Here is a 19,019-nt window from a genome sequence, read left to right as displayed (position 1 = left end):
GTGACGAAAAGAAATTCCATGTGGTTGTAATTTTTGTTTTTGGGAGAATTCATGAGGTTGGGAAAGTGCCATCATCGAAGCCTTGGGACAGGCACTGCTGTACATTTTGTTGAGAGAACACAGAGTGAGCAAGTAGTGCAGGAAATGAACATTTCAGGATGAGGGGGTAGACAGAAGCCCAAGCAAATGTTTGCAGTGACAGTCTCAAGCTTCCCAATTTCCTCTTGATACCATCCAGTTCATTTAATATGCAGCTTATGTAGTGAGGTTCTTTTCAGAATACTGTACAATCAATATTGAAAGGCCTAGATAGAGTGGACATGGAGAGTGTTTCCAATAGCGGGAGAGGTCACAGTCTCAAATTAGAAGGATGTTCCTTTAGAACAGAGATGAGGAGGAATTTCTTTAGCCAGAGAGTGGTGAATTTGTGGAACTCATTGCCACGGATGGCTGTGGAGGTCAAGTCATTGGGTATATTTAAAGTGGAGGTTAATAGGCTCTTGATTAGTAAGGCTGTCAAAGGTTATGAGGAAAGGGCAGAAGAATGAGGTTGAGGGGGAATAATAAATCGGCAATGACTGAATGGTGGTGACTCCAAGGTCTGAATGGTCTATTTCTGCTCCTATGTCTTATAATCTCCATCTCCATTGAGTGCCACATCAAGCTGTAGTGTGGTCATTGGATCAAGAACTTTTGGTTTATTACCCAGTTCCATCGTAGGGTGAAATTTCTCAAGAGAAATGCAAGTTTAAGCAAAGGGCCACCCCCACCTACTCAGAACACCTAAGGTTGTGGGGCCAGTTTGGCATTGTCAGCATTGCTCACACAGAAAGTACAAATAAGAATAAATCCTAGAATCTCGACTCTACCCACATTCAGCCAGAATTCATGACAGTGAAAATATGGCCTTGAAAACAAAAGAGCAAAGTTCTGTCAAAAACCTTCATGACCTAAATGTGCATTTTGAAATTAAATTTAAATACGGCAATTAAATCTTTATTAGTCTATGAACAACAATATGTGTTTATTTCTGAAGGACAGAAAAGATATCTAGGACTTTATTATTTAGTGCTTAGTCATGTTATTGCTGAGTTCTGTGGGCCTTACAGAAAGTGTCTGATTACGTCTAAGGAATATTTACATTCCTTTTGCCCTGAATGCGCTTCCTTCTTCTTCTGAAGGTTCTGCCAAATATCGAGTTTAATAGAACCAAATGTTTATCCAAGTAGCACTTTGTGGGCTAGACGAACACATGCACAAATGCTGGAGGAACTCAGCAGGAGAGACAGAATCAATGGAGAGGAATAAACAGACAATGTTTCTGACCAAAATCCTTCATCACCGAAGATGCTGCCTGACCTGCTAAGTTCCTCCAGCACCTTGGGTGTTGCTCTGGATGTGCAGCATCTGCGGAATCTCTTGGGCTTATGACTGGTGTTAAACTGCTTGGGAATGGTGGTTACTCAGCTGAGTCTCATTATGTTCTCATTTGCCAATAATATCAGAAATGGCTTGAAAGAAAATTGGATTTATATTCACCAAACTCAAGCTTGTTATGATAAATAGTAGTTTCTCCAACTCACAGCTAAGAGCTTTTAGCTCTCCAGGGTTTAGTGTCACACAAGTTACTAAACAGAACTGAATCACTGAAAGTGGCTACATGGTAGATTGGGCCGTGAAGAAAACCTGTAGATCAGGACTTAGGGCATCAGTGTTGGGGCAACATGCTGCAACCATACAAAGCACTGGTTAGGTCATACTTGGATTATTATGTTCCAAGTCTCAACACCTCAGACAGGATGTGATCACACAGGAGAGAGTGCAGAGAGATCCACCAAGATGTTTGCTGGATTGGAGGACTTTAGTTATGGGGAGAGATCTGGGCTTGTTTTCTCTGGATCAAAGCAGGTTGTGTGGTATAGAAAATTATAAAATGCATAGGTAGAATAGACAGCCTGAATCTTTTTCCCTTGATAGCGGTTAGGATGTTTGGTAGCACTATTACAGCTCCTGTGACTCAAGTTCAATTCCTGCCAGTGCCTGCAAGGAGTTTCTGCGTTCTCCCCGTGACCATTTGGGTTTCCCCTGGGTGCCCTGCTTTCCTCCCAAATTCCAAAGATGCAGGGATCAGCAGGTTAATTGGTCACATGGATGTAACTGGGTGCTGCAGGCTCGTTGGGCTGCAAGGGCCTGTTAAGGGTAGGTGTAGTGTGGGGAAATAGGATTAGTGTGGATGGGTACATTAGCTTGGACCCATTTCTGCAGTGTATGACTTTATTACTCTATAATTCTATGAGACTGACAATATTTATTTTGAACATCGATTTCGCAAACTTCCAGTAATGCCCCCCTCACCCCACTTCACCATTCCCCATTCTCATTTCCCTCTCTCACCTAATGTCCTGACCTGCCCATCACCTCCCTCTGGTGCTCCTCCCCCTTTTCTTTCTTCCATGGCCTTCTGTCCTTTCCTGTTAAGACTTCCCCTTCGCCAGCCCTGTATCTCATTCACAATTAACTTCCCAGCTCTTTACTTCACCTTCCCCCCTCCCAGTTTTGTCTATCACTTTGTGTCTTCCTCCGCTCCCCCACCTTCTAACCCTGACTCCTCGTGTTTTTTTCTCCACTCCTGACGAAGGGTCTCAGCCCGAAACATCGACTGTACTCTTTTCCAACGATGCTGCCTGGCCTGCTGAGTTCCTCCAGCATTTTGTGTGCGTTTATTGTATTTATTCAGAGACAGAATAGGCCATGTTGCCCAATAACTTCCGATTTAACCATAGCCTAATCATGGAACGATTTACAATGACCAATTAACCTACTAACTGGTACACCTTTGGACTGTGAGGAAACAGAGCACCCAGAGGAAACCCCCGCTTTGTGTGGGGAGGATGTACAGACTCCTAGAGAGGATGTTGGACTTGAACTCTGGGCTCTGACGCCCTGAGTTGTAATAATGTTGCAACATGGCAACCCTGTGTGAGAAGTAAGAACTAACTAGCTATCTTCCTTTTCTAAACCTATGTTCTTTTCTTCTGTTTTCCAGACATAGTGTGCAATTTATAAAACCTATTTCAAAACCAGTTAAGTCACAGGAACTGCAAGAAAGCTTGTCATCTTCTGATGAAGGACACAGGACGAAGCCAAAGGAAAGAGTGAAACTCAAGAAATATCATAGAATGCGCAAAGATTCTTCATTTGCTGAGGACTGTGAATGGCGGTCGGGCTCTGGATCAGAATCCAAACTGAAAGAGTTGAATTCTTCAACTGAAAGCGATAGTCATGAAAACTCGTACAACTCTTGTTCAGAATCTGTATAATCGATTTCTCAATCTGGTGGATTAATCAGTTTCTCACTTTGTACCTGTTCAAATCTAGGGATGGACAACTGCTTTGACTTTCTCATACAACTTACGCACTGCACTCTGTTGGGTAGTCACAGCTGTAACCTTCCTTAGGGGGAGTGTGAGAAAGGGTAACAGCTGAGCCTCCAGTGTTTGAGGGGTAATTGATAAGTTCATGGCCTAGGGTAGAAGGAGTCAATTTTAGAAAACCTAGCACATTTATTTTTCAACATAGTCCCCTCCTACATTTACACACTTAGTCCAGCAGTTGTGAAGCACACGGATCTTGGACCTCCAGAAAGTGTTCACAGAGGGGTGATTGATAAGTTTGTGACCTAAGGTAGAAGGCGATGAGTTACACAGCTCTCGTTACATGCACATACAGTTCAACTCTTTGAGTGATTATGCAGAAAGTTTGAAGTTAATAACTATTCAGTTAATAACATATCAGGGGTGATTGATAAGTTCATGGCCTAAGGTAGAAGGAGATGTTATTAATTGACTCCTACCTTAGGCCACAAACTTATCAATCACCCGTTGTAGAGAGGTGATGAGAAGTAACAATGAAGGCAAGTAATTAAAATGGAAAGCAATGTTAAAGTGCACCCAAAGCAAAACTTCAAACAGATAGAGGTTGAAATTCCAAATGTTGGTATATATCGCACCGCAGAAATTGGGATGATTTGTAAGCAAAACATCGTGAAATTGTATGCAAATACTCAATAAATTATCTTTGTGATTTCACCATATCTTGAATTTGTAGTAAATATTATCATAAGATATAGGAGCAGAATTAGGCCAGTTGGCCCATTGAGTTTGCTCCGCCATTTCATCACGGCTGATACAATTTTCCTCTCAGCCCCAATCTCCTGCCTTCTCCTGTATCCCTTCATGCCCTGACCAATCAAGAATCCCTTCATGCCCTGACCAATCAAGAATCCCTTCATGCCCTGACCAATCAAGAATCTTAAAACTCTCCATATGATTCATCTGGTGCAGAATCACAGGGATCTGTAACATAGAATGAGGCCAGTTGCCGATCATGTTGATGTTGGAGTTAAGGGCTGGAATCTCCCATTTAGAAACTCTTCTCTCAGAGGCTAGTGAATCATAGGAATTTTCTGTTCTCAGAACCCAGATCATTAGATACAGTATATTCAATGGGGAAATATTTGAAAGATTGAGGAATTGAGGGTTTTGAAGAACCAGCACAGAAGAGGTGCTGAGGCCATTGCAGATTGGCTATGATCAAATTGAGTGGTGGGGCAGCTAGAGGGGCCAGGTGCCCTACTCTTGCTCCCACTTTCTTGTGCCATTGTGAAAGAGGAATAAAATCCTGTAGAAAGCTGCTTGTGTGTTTCCTTTACGTTATCCTCATTGCCGAAGTCATCTTGTCAGCTGAATCACAGCCACACATCATTTTATTCCCATAAGCCAGAAATTCCCACCTGTTTCTTGTTTACTGTGCGGAAGAATTGTGTTTCAAACTGATTACTGAAGCATGGATAATACCAGACATGATTCTGGAGCTCCTGTGACTTCTCCCATAAAACAAATATCTGTTTCACTTCTGGTATCGCTATCTTCTTGTTCATATTGATTTTATCCCAAGCTAAATGGTGCCATGGCAGCACAACACTATTACAGCTCGAGGCACTGGAGTTCAGAGTTCAATTCTGATGTCATCTGTAAGGAGTCTACGTAAGTCCTCTCCGTTGAATGCATGGATTTCCTCCAAGTGCTCCAGTTTCCTCCCACAGTCCAAAGGCGTACTGGTTAGTAGGTTAATTGATCATTATATATTGTCCCGTGATTAGGCGGGGGTTAAGTTGGGTGTTGCAGGGCAATGTGGCTCGAAGGGCCAGGTGGGGCCTATTCTGCGCGATTTGTCAATAAATAGCTAAATAAATGGGCTGACTGGAAAAGTTGAACCCTTTGTGCTTTGTGCTATCCGTGTGGAGTTTGCATGTTCTCCCTGTTAGTCCATGAGTTTCCTCTAGGTGCTCCAGTTTGCTCCAACACCTCAACGGTGTGTGGGTTGGTAGGACCTCTGTAAATTGCTCCTGGTTTGGAGCAGCATAAGTCCATAAGACATAGAAGCAGAATTAGGTCATTTGGCACATCAAGTCTGTTCCGCCATTTTATCATGGCTGATTTATTATCCCTCTCAACCCTATCCTTCTGCCTTCTCCTCGTATCCTTTGACACCTAACTAATCAAGAATCTATTAACCTCTGCTTTAAGTATACCCAATGACTTGGATTGCACAGCTGTCTGTGACAATGAATTTCACAGATTCACCACTCTCTGGCTAAAGAAATTCATTCTCATCTCTGTTCGAAAGTTTAATGTTAAGTTTAAAGTTGGAGTTTAATGCTGAGAAGTGTGAAGTTCTACATTTTGGCAGGAATAATCCAAATAGAACATACAGAGTAAATGGTAGGGCATTGAGGAATGCAGAGGAACAGAGAGATCTAGGAATAACTGTGCATAGTTCCCTGAAAGTGGAGTCTCATGTAGATAGGGTGGTGAAGAGGGCTTTTGGAATGCTGGCCTTTATAAATCAAAGCATTGAGTACAGAAGTTGGGATGTAATGCTAAAGTTGTACAAGGCATTGGTAAGGCCAAATTTGGAATATCGTGTGCAGTTCTGGTCACCGAATTATAGGAAAGATATCAATAAATTAGAGAGAGTGCAGAGACGATTTACTAGGATGTTACCTGGGTTTCAGCAATTAAGTTACAGAGAAAGGTTGAACAAGTTAGGTCTCTATTCATTGGAGCGTAGAAGGTTGAGGGGGGATTTGATCGAGGTATTTAAAATTTTGAGAGGGGTAGATAGAGTTGACGTGAACAGGCTGTTTCCATTGAGAGTAGGGGAGATTCAAACTAGAGGACATGATTTGAGAGTTAGGGGGCAGAAGTTTAAGGGAAACACGAGGGGGTATTTCTTTACTCAAAGAGTGATAGCTGTGTGGAATGAGCTTCCTGTAGAAGTAGTAGAGGCCAGTTCAGTTGTGTCATTTAAGGTAAAATTGGATAGGTATATGGACAGGAAAGGAGTGGAGGGTTATGGGTTGAGTGCGGGTAGGTGGAACTAGGTGAGATTAAGGGTTCGGCACGGACTAGGAGGGCCAAGATGGCCTGTTTCCGTGCTGTGATTGTTATATGGTTATATGGTTATATGAAAGGGATATCCTTCTATTCTGAGACTGTGCCCTCTGGTCTTAGTCTCTCAAACTACTATAAGCATCCTCTCCCCACCTACACTATTTAGGCCTTTCAATATTTAATAGGTTTCAGTGAGATCCTCGTTATTCTTTTTTAGTTCCAGTCAGTACAGGCCCAGAGGCAGCAAATGCTTCCTATATGTTAACCCTTTCATTCATAGGATCATCCTTGTAAACCTCCTCTGGACCCTCTCCAAAGCCAGCACATCCTTTCTCGAATATCTAGTCCAAAAATACTCAACATACTCCAAATGTGGTCCACTCCACCATTCAATTCCCAACAAAATCTCAGCTTATCAGTTAGGTGAGGGGTAGAATCTGGGGGAGGCGATGAGTTTGTGGGAAATAAAATAGGATTAGTGTAAATAGCTATTTACAACGTTCATTTTTATTTCAGATTTCCAGCATCTGTAGTTTTTTGCTTCTCACACTCATTAGACTCTGCGTTCATAAGAACCTTGGCACTCTGTGTTGAGGTTGGACCACTTTTATGTTGAATGAACTTGAGTTGTTTTCTCTGGAACATTGGAATCTGAACGGAGACCTGACAGAAGCTTTTTTTTTCAAAATTATGAGAGGTTTTGACAGGGTAGACAGTCGGAATCTTTATCCCCATTAGGAATGTCAATTACTTTTAAGATGATAGGGGTAAACTTACTGAGATGAGCAGGGCAACATTTCTTATGCAAGGAGAGGTAGGTGGGGGATTGGGTTGCCTGGAGTAGTGGTGGAAGCAGATAAGTTAGTGGACGTTAACAAGTCACAGCAATATGGAGGTGTATGGATCATGAGCCGGCAGAAAAGAGCTAATTTATTTTGGCATCCTCTCCAGCACAAACACTGTGTGGGCCAGAGGGTCTGCAGCTACACTGTACGGTTCTATGTTCTAACATACTACAGGAACCAAAGCATTCCCCTCAGTCACTGCCCTCACCTTTAACAAAAGACGCACTTCCTGATGACAGTCTTGCATCTGCCATAGCCAGGGAAATCTGTAGAAGGAGGAACCACTGGAGATCAGTGACATGTTACCTTTACATAAAATATCTTTATAGAAACAACAGCTTTATATAAAAAGAGTTTATGTGAAAGTAAAAGGTACAGTAGTGCAGTGCTCAGTGCTAGTGACCCAAGCCGCTGTCTCTAAGGAACTCGTACGCTCTCTCCATGACTACATGGATTTCCTTCCACAGTCCAAAGGCAGACAGGTTAGTAGGTTAATTGGTCACACACGGGTGTATTGGTGCTGTGCAGGCTTGTTGGGCCAGAAGGCCATGTTACTGTGCTGTATCTCTAAATGGAGATAAATAAGATAAAAATAAAACAACAAATAGAAAATACTGGAAATGCTCAACAAGTTGGCCAGCATCCATATGCAGTTAATATTTCAGATCAATGACATTTTATTAAGAGTCACGAGAATATCAAATATTTTTGTATTTTATTCCAACAAAATATAATCCCCAGAGATTCAATCAACTACTTAATGTGATTAACAAAGCTCTAATCTTAAGAAAATTATACCAGATATCTGTGTGTAGAAGGCGTGTCAACCTCTTTGCTTCCTTAGGAGTGCAAAGATTCAGAATGACATCTAAAGCTTTGACAAACTTCTTTTGATGTGTAGTGGAGAGTATATTGACTGGCTGCATCACACCCTGGTCTGGAAGCACCAATGCCCTGGAATGGATAATCCAACAAAAATAGTAGTTACAACCCAGTCCATCATGGGTAAAGTCCTCCCCACCATTGAGCACATCTACATGAAGCACTGTTGCTGGAAAGCAGCATCCGTCATCAGGGACCCCCACTACCCAGGCTACGCTCCCTTCTTGCTGCTGCCGTCAGGGAGAAGAAACAGGAACCTCGGGACTCACACCAGCAGGTTCAGGAACAATTATTACCTCTCAACCATTAGGCTCTTGACCCAAAGGGAATAAATTCACTCACTTAACCTATCCCATTACCTATGGACTCACTTTCAAGGACTCTTCATCTCATGTTCTCGATACTTATTGTTTATTTATTTACTGTTGTTATTTCTTTGTTTTTGTATTTGCATATTTGTTGTCTTTTGCACACTGTTTGAACGTCCAAGTTAGTGCAGTCTTTAATTGATTTGATTATAGTTATTATTCTATTATGGATTGATTGAGTATGCCAACAAGAAATCCTTTCACTGTTTCTATTCCTTTTTTCTAACATTACCCTAGGAATTATAGCAGAGATCATCTGAAGGGTTGGTGTCCTATAAGAGAGATCAAAAGATGTTTCATCACTGCAGCTAGTTACTTGGTACAGTATTACTTATTGTTACATTACCAATTTGGAATGAACTACTTGTCTTTACTAAGCACTGTTACCTTAATCTGGTGGGGTAAAAAGTATCTACTTATTTGTATATCGGCCAGACAGGGCACAAGGTGGAAACCCGCATCAAGGAGCACAGGAGATGTATTGGTTTGGAAAACCCAGAGAAAACTGCAGTAGCAAACCATTGCATTTGCAATGGCCAGAGGATTGACTTCGACGGTACAAAACTACTGCGCTGTGTCAATGGCTTTTGGGGCTGCCTGGTGAAGGAAGCCATTGAAATAAAACAAAAAGATGAAGGTCTCGCTCTAAGTAAGAACTGGAATTCGATTGTAAACAAGGTGGGAGAGCAGAAACCTGATCAGTCAAGGATCAATCAATCAGGAGGGATGGATGTTGGTGGGATATATACCACAGGACTAAACTTGCCTAGGCGTCATCCTTGATGAAGATAGCAAAGTCTGTCATCGAAATGTCGATTAAAATCAATACCTGTACCAAGCTGGTAGCCTGAGAAGCATTTATTATTTACTTATTCATTCTGATTATCTCTGAAAGTGTCCTTAAACATTTCAATTGCACTTTTCCTTCACCAGATCTGGCAGTACTTTGGATTATTTATATGTGAAAGAGGGATACGGATGGAGCAATGGCTTAGACAATGGTTTCCAGCATCTGCAGATTTTCTCTTGTTTGTGATTAGACAACAGTCTGTTTACCTCTGAGGCCCAGCTTTGAATTCAGACCTGACTGATGAGATGAAAGTTCTTCTCCCTGCTGATTACAATGATTCTACTTTGAAATTACCCTGGACATATTCAACTCAGTTCCTCATGGTTTTGATCAAATGTGGAACATACTGATGCTGACATTGGCTGCCAGAAATAAAATGCCCCTTTCCCCTGACAACATCAGCACACTTTGATGAGTATTGCATGCACTGGGGAAAGACATTACAAAGATCAAGAAAAATGATCTGAATAATGTATCAGAAAATGCTAAAGCGGTTTCAGAAACTCTCAGTGATTGCAAACTCTACTGGTAAAAACTTGAATGTTAAATATTGCCCTTTATTGTAATTTTTAAAATGACATAGTTTAAACAGCTACCGTCTTTGGGGCCTTTGACACATGACTAATCAAAAATCTATCAATCTCTGCTTTAAATACCATCTTTGAATATTTGTTAATTTAAAAGAGTAAACATTCTATTCTGTTATTCTATATTTGTACATTGTGCATTACCATATATAATGAAATGTGTTGCTTGTGTCAAATCAAATCAGCAAGGACTGAGCTGGTCAATCTGCAAGTGTCACCACGTATCCGGCACCGACATAGCGTACCCACAACTCGCTAATCCTAACCATATGCCCTTGGAATGTGGGAAGAAACTGGAGCATGTGGTGGAAACCCACGTTGTCACAGGGAGAATGTACACAACTCCTGTACACAACAACAAGGGCAGCAATCGAACCCCAATCTTACAGCTGGCACCGTAAAATGTTATGCTAGAGTGCTGCCCCGCAAGGGCACAAGAAATAGAAGGAAGAGAAGGTGTTTGGCTTCTTGTGTCCATCCCACCATTCAAGAAGATCATGGTTCACACATCACAGTACCATTTTCCTACATTGTGTTTCTCTTGATTCCCTAATAGCTAAAAACCCTGCCTGTCTCTTTCTTGAACATACAGTAATCAGCAACAGAGTCCGCAGAGACCCCTTGGGCAGAAAATTCTAAACATTCACACACTCCAGGTGAAGATCTCTGTCCTGACGTTTTATTTAAAACATTTATATAATAGGCTGATGTTTAAATAGAGGGGAATGTACTGTATTGGGTGGAGGGATGGAGATACATCTTTACCAAAGGAGGTGTAAGGAGCTCCTTCCCTCAGCTAGCCTGCAGGTCAGCCTTGGGCAAGGTGTAACACCTGTTTAACCCCTTCCCTCACCCCCACCCCCCGATCAGGGTCACGTGAAGCCATGGGAACTGGTGGTGGATGGTTGTATGAGCAGATGATACATATCACAAGTCCTGGTTATGTGACCTCTGACAGCAGGCAGACAACCCCTGAAGCATGTTGATAATGGCTAGGATCACCCATCTTGTAAAGACCCTGCCCAGAAGAAGGCAATGGCAAAACACTCCTGCAGAAAAATTGGCCAAGAACAATCACGGTCATGGAAAGTCCATGATCACCCACATCATTCGACACGGTGCATAATGAATGAACGAACTATGTAAAAGAGCTTGGCTATGTAATACAGAATCATAGAACAGAGAACGGTACAGGATGGGAACCAACCAACTGCATGGCATAGGATTAGCGATTTGGTGCTAGATAGGTGGTGACACTTGCGGATTGACCAAACCACTCCTCGCTGATTTGATTTGACACAAGCGACACATTTCATTGTATATTTCGACATACACATGTCAAATATAGAACTGGAATAATTCCAGACGTGATGCCAAATTAAACTAAATCCCTTCTGCCTGCAGAAGATCCATATTCCTCCACTATTGTCTGTACAAAAACTAGCCTCAAACATCTCCTTTAAACTTCTCCGCCTGTCACTTTAAATGCATTTTCTCTAGTATTTCACATTTCTGTCCTGGTTAAAGATCCCGATTGTCTACCCTATCCCTATGTCTACCCCTCATAATTTTACAAACTTTTATCAGCTCCCCCCTCAGCCTCTGATGCTCCAGAGAAAGCAACTTGTTTGTTCAGCCTCTCCTTACCAGGCAGCATTCTGGTAAACCTCTTCTGTACCCTGTTCAAAGCCTCCACATTCTTCATGTAATGGGGCAATTGGCATTTCAGCCTAACCAAACTTTTATATAATTAACTTTATTTTAATTAGATTCTTTGTTATTGCAAAATTATACTGCTGGGTTAAAACTTCATTACCCGGTATCAGTAAGAACACGTTTACATGACTGCACAAAATTCTTTTATCGACTAAACCACGGTAGTGTTGTGTTTGATACTGAGTGATAGTACAGAGACACTCGGATGCCAGCCTTGCAGGATATCCAACTGAACTTCATTGATAATATGCTTGTGTCATATGTGAACTCCTCCCATGCGGGAGCGGCTAAATGAGTGACGTGGGAATAACCCTATTGACTGCCAGAACAGGTCGTGTGGGGGTTAGTGCAATGCTATAACAGCTCAGGGCATTCTGGAGTTCAGAGTTCAATTCCGTTGCCTGCTCTGTAAGGAGTCTCTGTTCGTCCTCTCCGTGAAACGTGCGGGCTTTCTCTGGGTCCGCCGGCTTCCTCCCACAGTCCAAAGCTGTACTGGGTAGGTTAATTGGTCATTGTAAACTGTCCCCATGATTAATTGGGTTTGCCGGGGTTGCTGGGGTGACAAGGTCCAAGGGGCCTGAAGGGCCTACTTCGCACTGTATGGCTAAACAAATAAAATAAAAAATACTACAAATATAAAAATACTATAAAAGTAAAATAAAAAAAATTCTAACCCATTCTTTTCTTGTGTGAATACTTATCTGATTCAATGTACCTATGACGCTACTGGAAGCAAGTATTTCATTACACCTGCACGTATACATACTTGTGCGTAGGACAATAATCTTGACTTTGACTTTGCCTTGTAGCTTTCTGAAATATCTTTCTGTACTTGCATGCTAACTGTTTTGTATTTCAAGTGCTGGAACCCACAGATCCCTCTGTAACACAACGTATTGTAATCTCACGCTGTATAAATAATGATTCACTTTTTCATTCATTCTTCCTTCCTGGTGCATGAAACGCAAGAAACCAGCATGCAGATACGAGAAATTCGGAAAGCTTCAAGTGAGTCATGGGGTATGTGGGTGGCGCAGAAAAGTAGTTCAACATGATTGGATCAGCCATGATTTTAATGAACGGTAGTAGTGGACCATAAGACATTGGAGCTGATCTAGGCTTTTCAGCCCATTGAGTCTGCTCCACCATTCCATTCTGGCTGATTTACTATCCCTCTCAATCCCATTCTCCCACCTTCTCTCTGTAACCTTTGACACATGACTATTCAAAAATCTATCAATCTCTGCTTTAAATACAGTGGATTCCAGTTAATTGGGACACATTGGGACCAGTATGTTTTGGCCCAATTGAGCAGTTGCCACAATTACATAGAAACATAAAAAATAGGCAGCACAATACAGGCCCTTTGGCCCACAAAGCTGTGCTGAACATATCCCTACCTTAGAACTACCTAGGCTTTGCCCACAGCCCTCGATTCTTCTAAGCTCCAGGTACCTATCCAGGAGTCACTTAAAAGACCTTCTCGTTCCTACCTCCACCACCGCCGCCGGCAGCCCATTCCACGCACTCACCACTCTCTGCGTAAAAAACTTACCCCTGACATCTCCTCTGTATCTACTTCCAAGCTAATGAAATCAGCTGGTTTCACAGAAATAATTAAAAAGGTAAAAAAAAAGTCAAAAAACTGTTTAACCAAGTAATATGTATTTAAATGAAATAAGAATAAATTAGAACACTATTACTACTACAGCACTACAAAACTGTGTATTTGTTCCTAATGGTTATTGACAGAGGAATTCATCCAGTGTACACTGCTGTGTTCTTTTGATTGACTGTAAATGAACAAAATCAATGCAGACACCTAGTGAAGAATATGGACTGCCTTCACACAATACTTAAACAACTTGCATCCTCCAAATCTTCATTTCCATTGATTTTCATTCATTGATCATTTAAGATGATTGATGGTACCTTCAAATCCTTCCTAGTTCCTAACTTGCTGAAGCTGTGGAATTTGGTCCACTTCCACTCCAGACCATTTCTGGCAGCCCCAAGCCTGAATGCTTGAAATCTCAGTGAGCAAAGCAGTTTGGAATTGCTTATTTCTCACCAACTATCAGTGACAAAAATCGCTGCATTTTTTTAAAGATAAGCACACACAACTGACACCATTTAGAACCTATTCACTAAGCTCGGTATAGAGTTTAACAGCTACACAAATGGACATTTCTGATGCTAGTTAGAAACAGTTTGGCAACAGTCACCTGCCCAATTTAGCAGCATAGTGTCCTAAATAAACAAAAGGAACCCTGGCTATTTTCTTGACTAGATTTTCCTCTTTAAGAATTGTCCCGTATAAGTGGATGCCCTGATTAACCAATGGCCCAATTAATCTGCATCCAGTTTATATTTGATGACTGGCCTCCACAGCCATTTGTGGTAATGAGTTTCACAGATACATTTCCCTCTGGCTAAAGAAATTCCTCCTCATTTCTGTTCTAAATGGACACCTCTCCATTCTGACCCTAGTCCTACACACCCCACTATAAAAAAAACCTCTCCAGATTCAGTCCATTTAGGCCCTTCAATGTTTGATAGGTTTCAATAACATCCCCCCCCCACCCCAGCCACCGTTCTAAATTCCAGCGAGTACAGGCCCAGAGCCATCAAATGCTCCTCATACGTAACCCTTTCATACCTAGAGTCATTCATGTGAAGCTCCTCTGGACCTTCTCCAATTCCAGCATATTTTTTCTTAGATAAGGGACCCAAAACTGCTCACAATACTCCAAGTGCGGCCTTATGAAGCCTTAGCAGTAGTACTGTAATCAGTTGAATTGAGTATACTGTTCTCCAAAGGGGTTGTCTATTGGAGGGTTCTCCGGTGGCTGTGGAGGCCGATCCAGGATCCATGTATTCTCATGGAATTTGGGCCAGTCCTTCTGCCGCTGCTGCTTGTTCTCTGCAGCACAATGGCGGCCTTTCTTATGTAGTACAGCTCCCTCTCGAACAGATTTCCTCCAGCTGTGTCTATTGGCTTGCCAGTTTTCAGATAGATAAATACTTTATTGATCCCAAAGGACATTACAGTGTCACAGTAGCATTACAAGTGCACAGATACACAAATATTAGATGAGAAGTAAGAAAGAATGAAAATACATTACCTCAAATAGTCTGACGGATGAAATGTTGAAATTCTTCAGCTGATTTTGATCTCATCTTTGAAGTGTTTCCTTTCTCCACCAGGGGCTTGCTTACCTACTCTTAACTGGGAGTAAAGGATCTGTTTAGGGCAGGGGTCAGCAACCTTTACCACTGAAAGAGCCACTTGGACCCGTTTCCCACAGAAAAGAAAACACTGGGAGCCGCAAAACCCGTTTGACATTTAAAATGAAATAACACTGCATACAACGTTTTGTTTTGCCTTTATGCTATGTATAAACAAACTATAATGTGTTGCATTTATGAAATTGATGAGCTCCTGCAGAGAAAACGAAATTACATTTCTGCATGCAAGAAAAACATTTTGAACTCCGAAAATAAGACGTTGGGTTGAAGGTTACTTTTAAGTAAAATACTCAACGTCTATTTGAGTCCTTCTTGTATTTATGAAAAACGCTAAACTTAAATTTGCCGCCAGCAACAAACCAAAAATAACGTCAGCCAGCTGTCAACCTGAAAAATAAAAGGACTATTTCACTGAACAATGAAAACATATGAATATACGTAAAATAATAGGCAATTAAAATATTTATCATACTTGGTCAGGTTGACTCACACCTGACAATGCAGTCGTATTCGGTAGGGATGGATCGATGCTTAGGGGAGTGACCGGGAAGGATAATGTGTTTTTTTCCTCTCTGAACTCACAGAAGCGTTTCCCAAACGATGTTTGCATTGCGATGATTGCAGAATGTAAATACTCCGAATTTATCATGTCGTGACCTTGTTTGAACTCTCTCAAATTGGGGAAGTGAGACAATGTGCCTTTCTGTAAATCTCTGGCAAGCACTGTCAACTTGCGCTCGAATGCCAAAACATCCTCCAACATGTGCAGGGCTGTACGTCCTTTCCCCTGAAGAGCTGTGTTCAGCGTGTTCAGGTGCGCTGTCATGTCTACCATGAAGTGTAGCTTTTCCAGCCACTCTGGCTGTTCCAGCTCAGGAAAGGTGAGCCCTTTGCTGCCCAGGAAAGTTTTCACTTCTTCCAGACACGCGACAAAGCGTTTCAGCACCTCCCCTCTGGACAACCAGCGATAAAAACACGTTGTAGCGGTGTGCTACACGCAGTCAGTAAACTGCAGTCAAAGATAGCTTTATTCGAACTAAACAGCCTTGCTTTTAAGCCTCCCTCAACCCGCCCCCCATGGGCGCGGATGCTGCAAAAGACACATACTCACAAACCCCCGTAGGCTATCTCCCTTAGCCTGAACGCTGGCTAATTGTGAGCCGGTTTGGATGTGTCAGGAAATGGGTCACCACAACGTCTTATTTCGATTGTACAAGATCACCATAATCTTCAAATTTAGAATTACATTTCAAAAACTAACAAACCAACATAAATTACATTTTAATTAAATACTGACCAATTATTTCCCAAAGCAACAGGAAGCCGCAGTACAGACGTAAAAGAGCCACATGTGGCTCCGGAGCCGCGGGTTGCCGACCCCCGGTTTAGGGAGAAGGTAGTTATGCATCCGGATAACTTGACCTACCCATCAGAGTTGGTTTGCTTTATCATGCTGGATGTGAGAGAAATGTTGGGGGACAATTGACCTAATCCTGCCCTTGTGCTCTTGGGATGCTTTCTTTATTTACACTAAGTATGCACTTGTTCATGCAGTCCTTTATCCGACAAATTCCTCCCTCCTCCAGAAAGAGGGTCAGCTGCAGGCATTTTTAAGAGCAACGAGAATCATTTGGCAGCTTTGATGTTATTTCTGAATTGCTTTTCCCGACCTACAATATTTATCAGTTTCCTTCTGCAACTTAAGCTTCTGTGAATTTGTCACTGTTTCCCCCCACCCACCCCCGCAGCTCCATTAGTGTGATTAATTAGCTTATGAATGGGAATTGCCATACATGTGAAGTTTTTAAGAGGGAGAAGGGAAAAGTTAAGCCGCTTATTTGCTGAATTCTCACACCAGCAATAGCAGACAGAAATGCAGGCCTTGGCAGTCCCACTGCTGTCTGTATGTTCTCCCTGTGACCGCGTAGGTTTCCACCGCGTGCTCCAGTTTTCTCCCACATTCCGAAGATGCACAGGTAAGTGGGTTAATTGGTCATATGGCTATAATTGGGCAGCACAGGCTATTATTATAACAATAAATACTTTGATAAAGTTAAGTTTCCAGTTCTGAAGGTAGATTGTAACCGTGGAACAGTGCAGTAAAAGAAAGAGGAAATGGAGATGTGAGAGGAAGAGAAGGAAGGGGGAATGAAATAAAAGGGAGATGGGTAATGTTTATCTGAGATTACAACTGATTAATAACTGATTGATGCTACTTAATTGGGGCAGGAGACTGTTGCCGAACAGTTTTAACTAGCGTCTGTCACTTGCACTTCTGTGGCTACTAGACACTACAACGTGCTTCAAGTGAACAGCCTTTAAATAGCCCAATTAAAAACAAGAGAAAATTTGCAGATGCTGGAAATCCAAGCCACATACACAAAATGCTGGAGGAACTCAACAGGCCAGGCAGCATCTATGGAAAAGAGTAAACAGTCAACATTTCGGGCAGAGACCCTTCATCAGGACTTATGTCAGTTGCGAGTGTTTGTCTTCAACAAGCAGTAACTTTTGTCACCGATAGTTGACGAAAAATAAGCCATAAGACATTTCCAAACCATTTTGCTCACTGTGGTTTCAAGCATTCAGACTTGGAGATGCCAGAAACAACTGGGAGTGAAAGTGAAATGATTTCACTACTTCTGCAAATTAGGAACTATGAAGATTTTGAAGGTATTGACAATCATTCTCAATGTTACAACTAAAATGCAGGTTTGGAGGATGCAATTATGGACAGCATTGTATGAAGGAAATCCATCATCTGTACTAGGTGAAGATACAGCCCAAAGAGTGTGATGTGGATGAATTCCTACCTTGATATGTATTAGGAATAAATACACAGTCTTATAGTACCCCTGTAGTAATGACAGTGTACTAATTTTTTCTCTGTTTCATTTAAGTACATAATTCATTACTCAATTTGATTTTTATACCTTTTTAACTATTTCCATGAAACTTTGGCTAATTGGGGCAGCTGTTTAACTAGGCCGAAATGTACTGGTCCCGATGTGCCCCAATTAACCAGAATCCACTGTATTTTTAAGTGCATGATTATGCATAAATTGTTTTAAAAATTAATTGGCTACTCTAATTAATGCAACTGAACATTTATCCTGAAATTGGTGGCTGCCCATCTCAAACCCTGGTGTTTATACTCATGGATCTGAACCCAGTGCCATCTTCTCCTGGGAGGCTAGGTCTCATTACTTCTGTTGTGACTGAATGAAGCGCAAGAATTGAGTCACAAGACCATAAGACATAGGAGCACAATTAGGCTATTTGGCTCATCAAGTCTGCCCTGCCATTCCATCATGGCTAAATTATTATTCCTTTCAACCTCATTCTCCTGCCTCTCCCCATAACCTTTGACACCTTTACTAATCAAGAACTTATCATCTTCAGTTTTAGATATGCACAATGTTTTGGCCTCCCCAGATTCCTTGCTTCCTTGGTGCTATCCGCCCCTCCAACTAGCTTTGTATTATCTTCAAACTTCACACAAAGCCGTCAATTCTGTCATCCAAATCATTGACATATAATGTGAAAAGATGTGTTTCCCAACGCTGACCCTGTGGAACACCACTAGTCGCTGGCAGCCAACCAGAAAATGCCCCCTTTATTCCTACTCTTTGCTTCCTGCTAGTCTAGCTGATCTTCTCTTCATGCTAATATCTTTCCTGTAATACCATGGGCTCATATCTTCTTTAGCAGTCTTCTGTGCGATACCTTGTCAAGATCCAAGTACGCACCATCCACTGACTCTCCTTTGTCTATCCAACCTGTTATTTCCTCAAAGAGTTCCCCGGGCAAAATTTCCCCTTAAGGAAACCATGCTGACTTTGGCCAGTTTTCTCATGTGATTATAGATGCATGAGGGCATTTGCAGAGAAGGAGAGCGAAGACACATCAAAAAACATACCAGAAGTGTGCCACCTAGAACACCTCATTAGCCCTAATTCTGAAGCAAAAGAAAATCCTGAAAACACTCAGAAACACAGCACTGGGTTAAAACCCACGTGTTCCTTGTTACATTCTTTCCCAACAGGGACTATGCCAATTAAAGTGAA

At 41.8% G+C, this 19,019-nt stretch overlaps 1 protein-coding gene across 9 annotated transcripts in view; it reads left to right on the top strand.

Annotated features, from left to right (window-relative positions):
- The window catches only part of LOC132391104 (von Willebrand factor A domain-containing protein 3B-like), a 174,185-nt gene extending 170,100 nt beyond the window's left edge, over positions 1-4,085 (top strand). For 7 of the 9 annotated variants that reach the window (XM_059963860.1, XM_059963861.1, XM_059963859.1 and 4 more), the window contains one exon: positions 3,047-4,085. In XM_059963860.1, the coding sequence (XP_059819843.1) occupies positions 3,047-3,320 (274 nt within the window). In that variant the 3' untranslated portion in view covers positions 3,321-4,085. The remainder of the gene's footprint in view (positions 1-3,046) is intronic. The other 2 variants (XR_009511088.1, XM_059963863.1) reach the window with 2 other exon arrangements.
- The last annotated feature ends 14,934 nt before the right edge of the window (positions 4,086-19,019 follow it).

Source organism: Hypanus sabinus, chromosome 3, assembly GCF_030144855.1.
Source record: "Hypanus sabinus isolate sHypSab1 chromosome 3, sHypSab1.hap1, whole genome shotgun sequence".
NCBI lineage: Eukaryota > Metazoa > Chordata > Chondrichthyes > Myliobatiformes > Dasyatidae > Hypanus > Hypanus sabinus.
The sequence above is the reverse complement of the archived record's forward strand: the minus strand, read 5'-3'. Positions and strand labels throughout refer to the sequence as shown.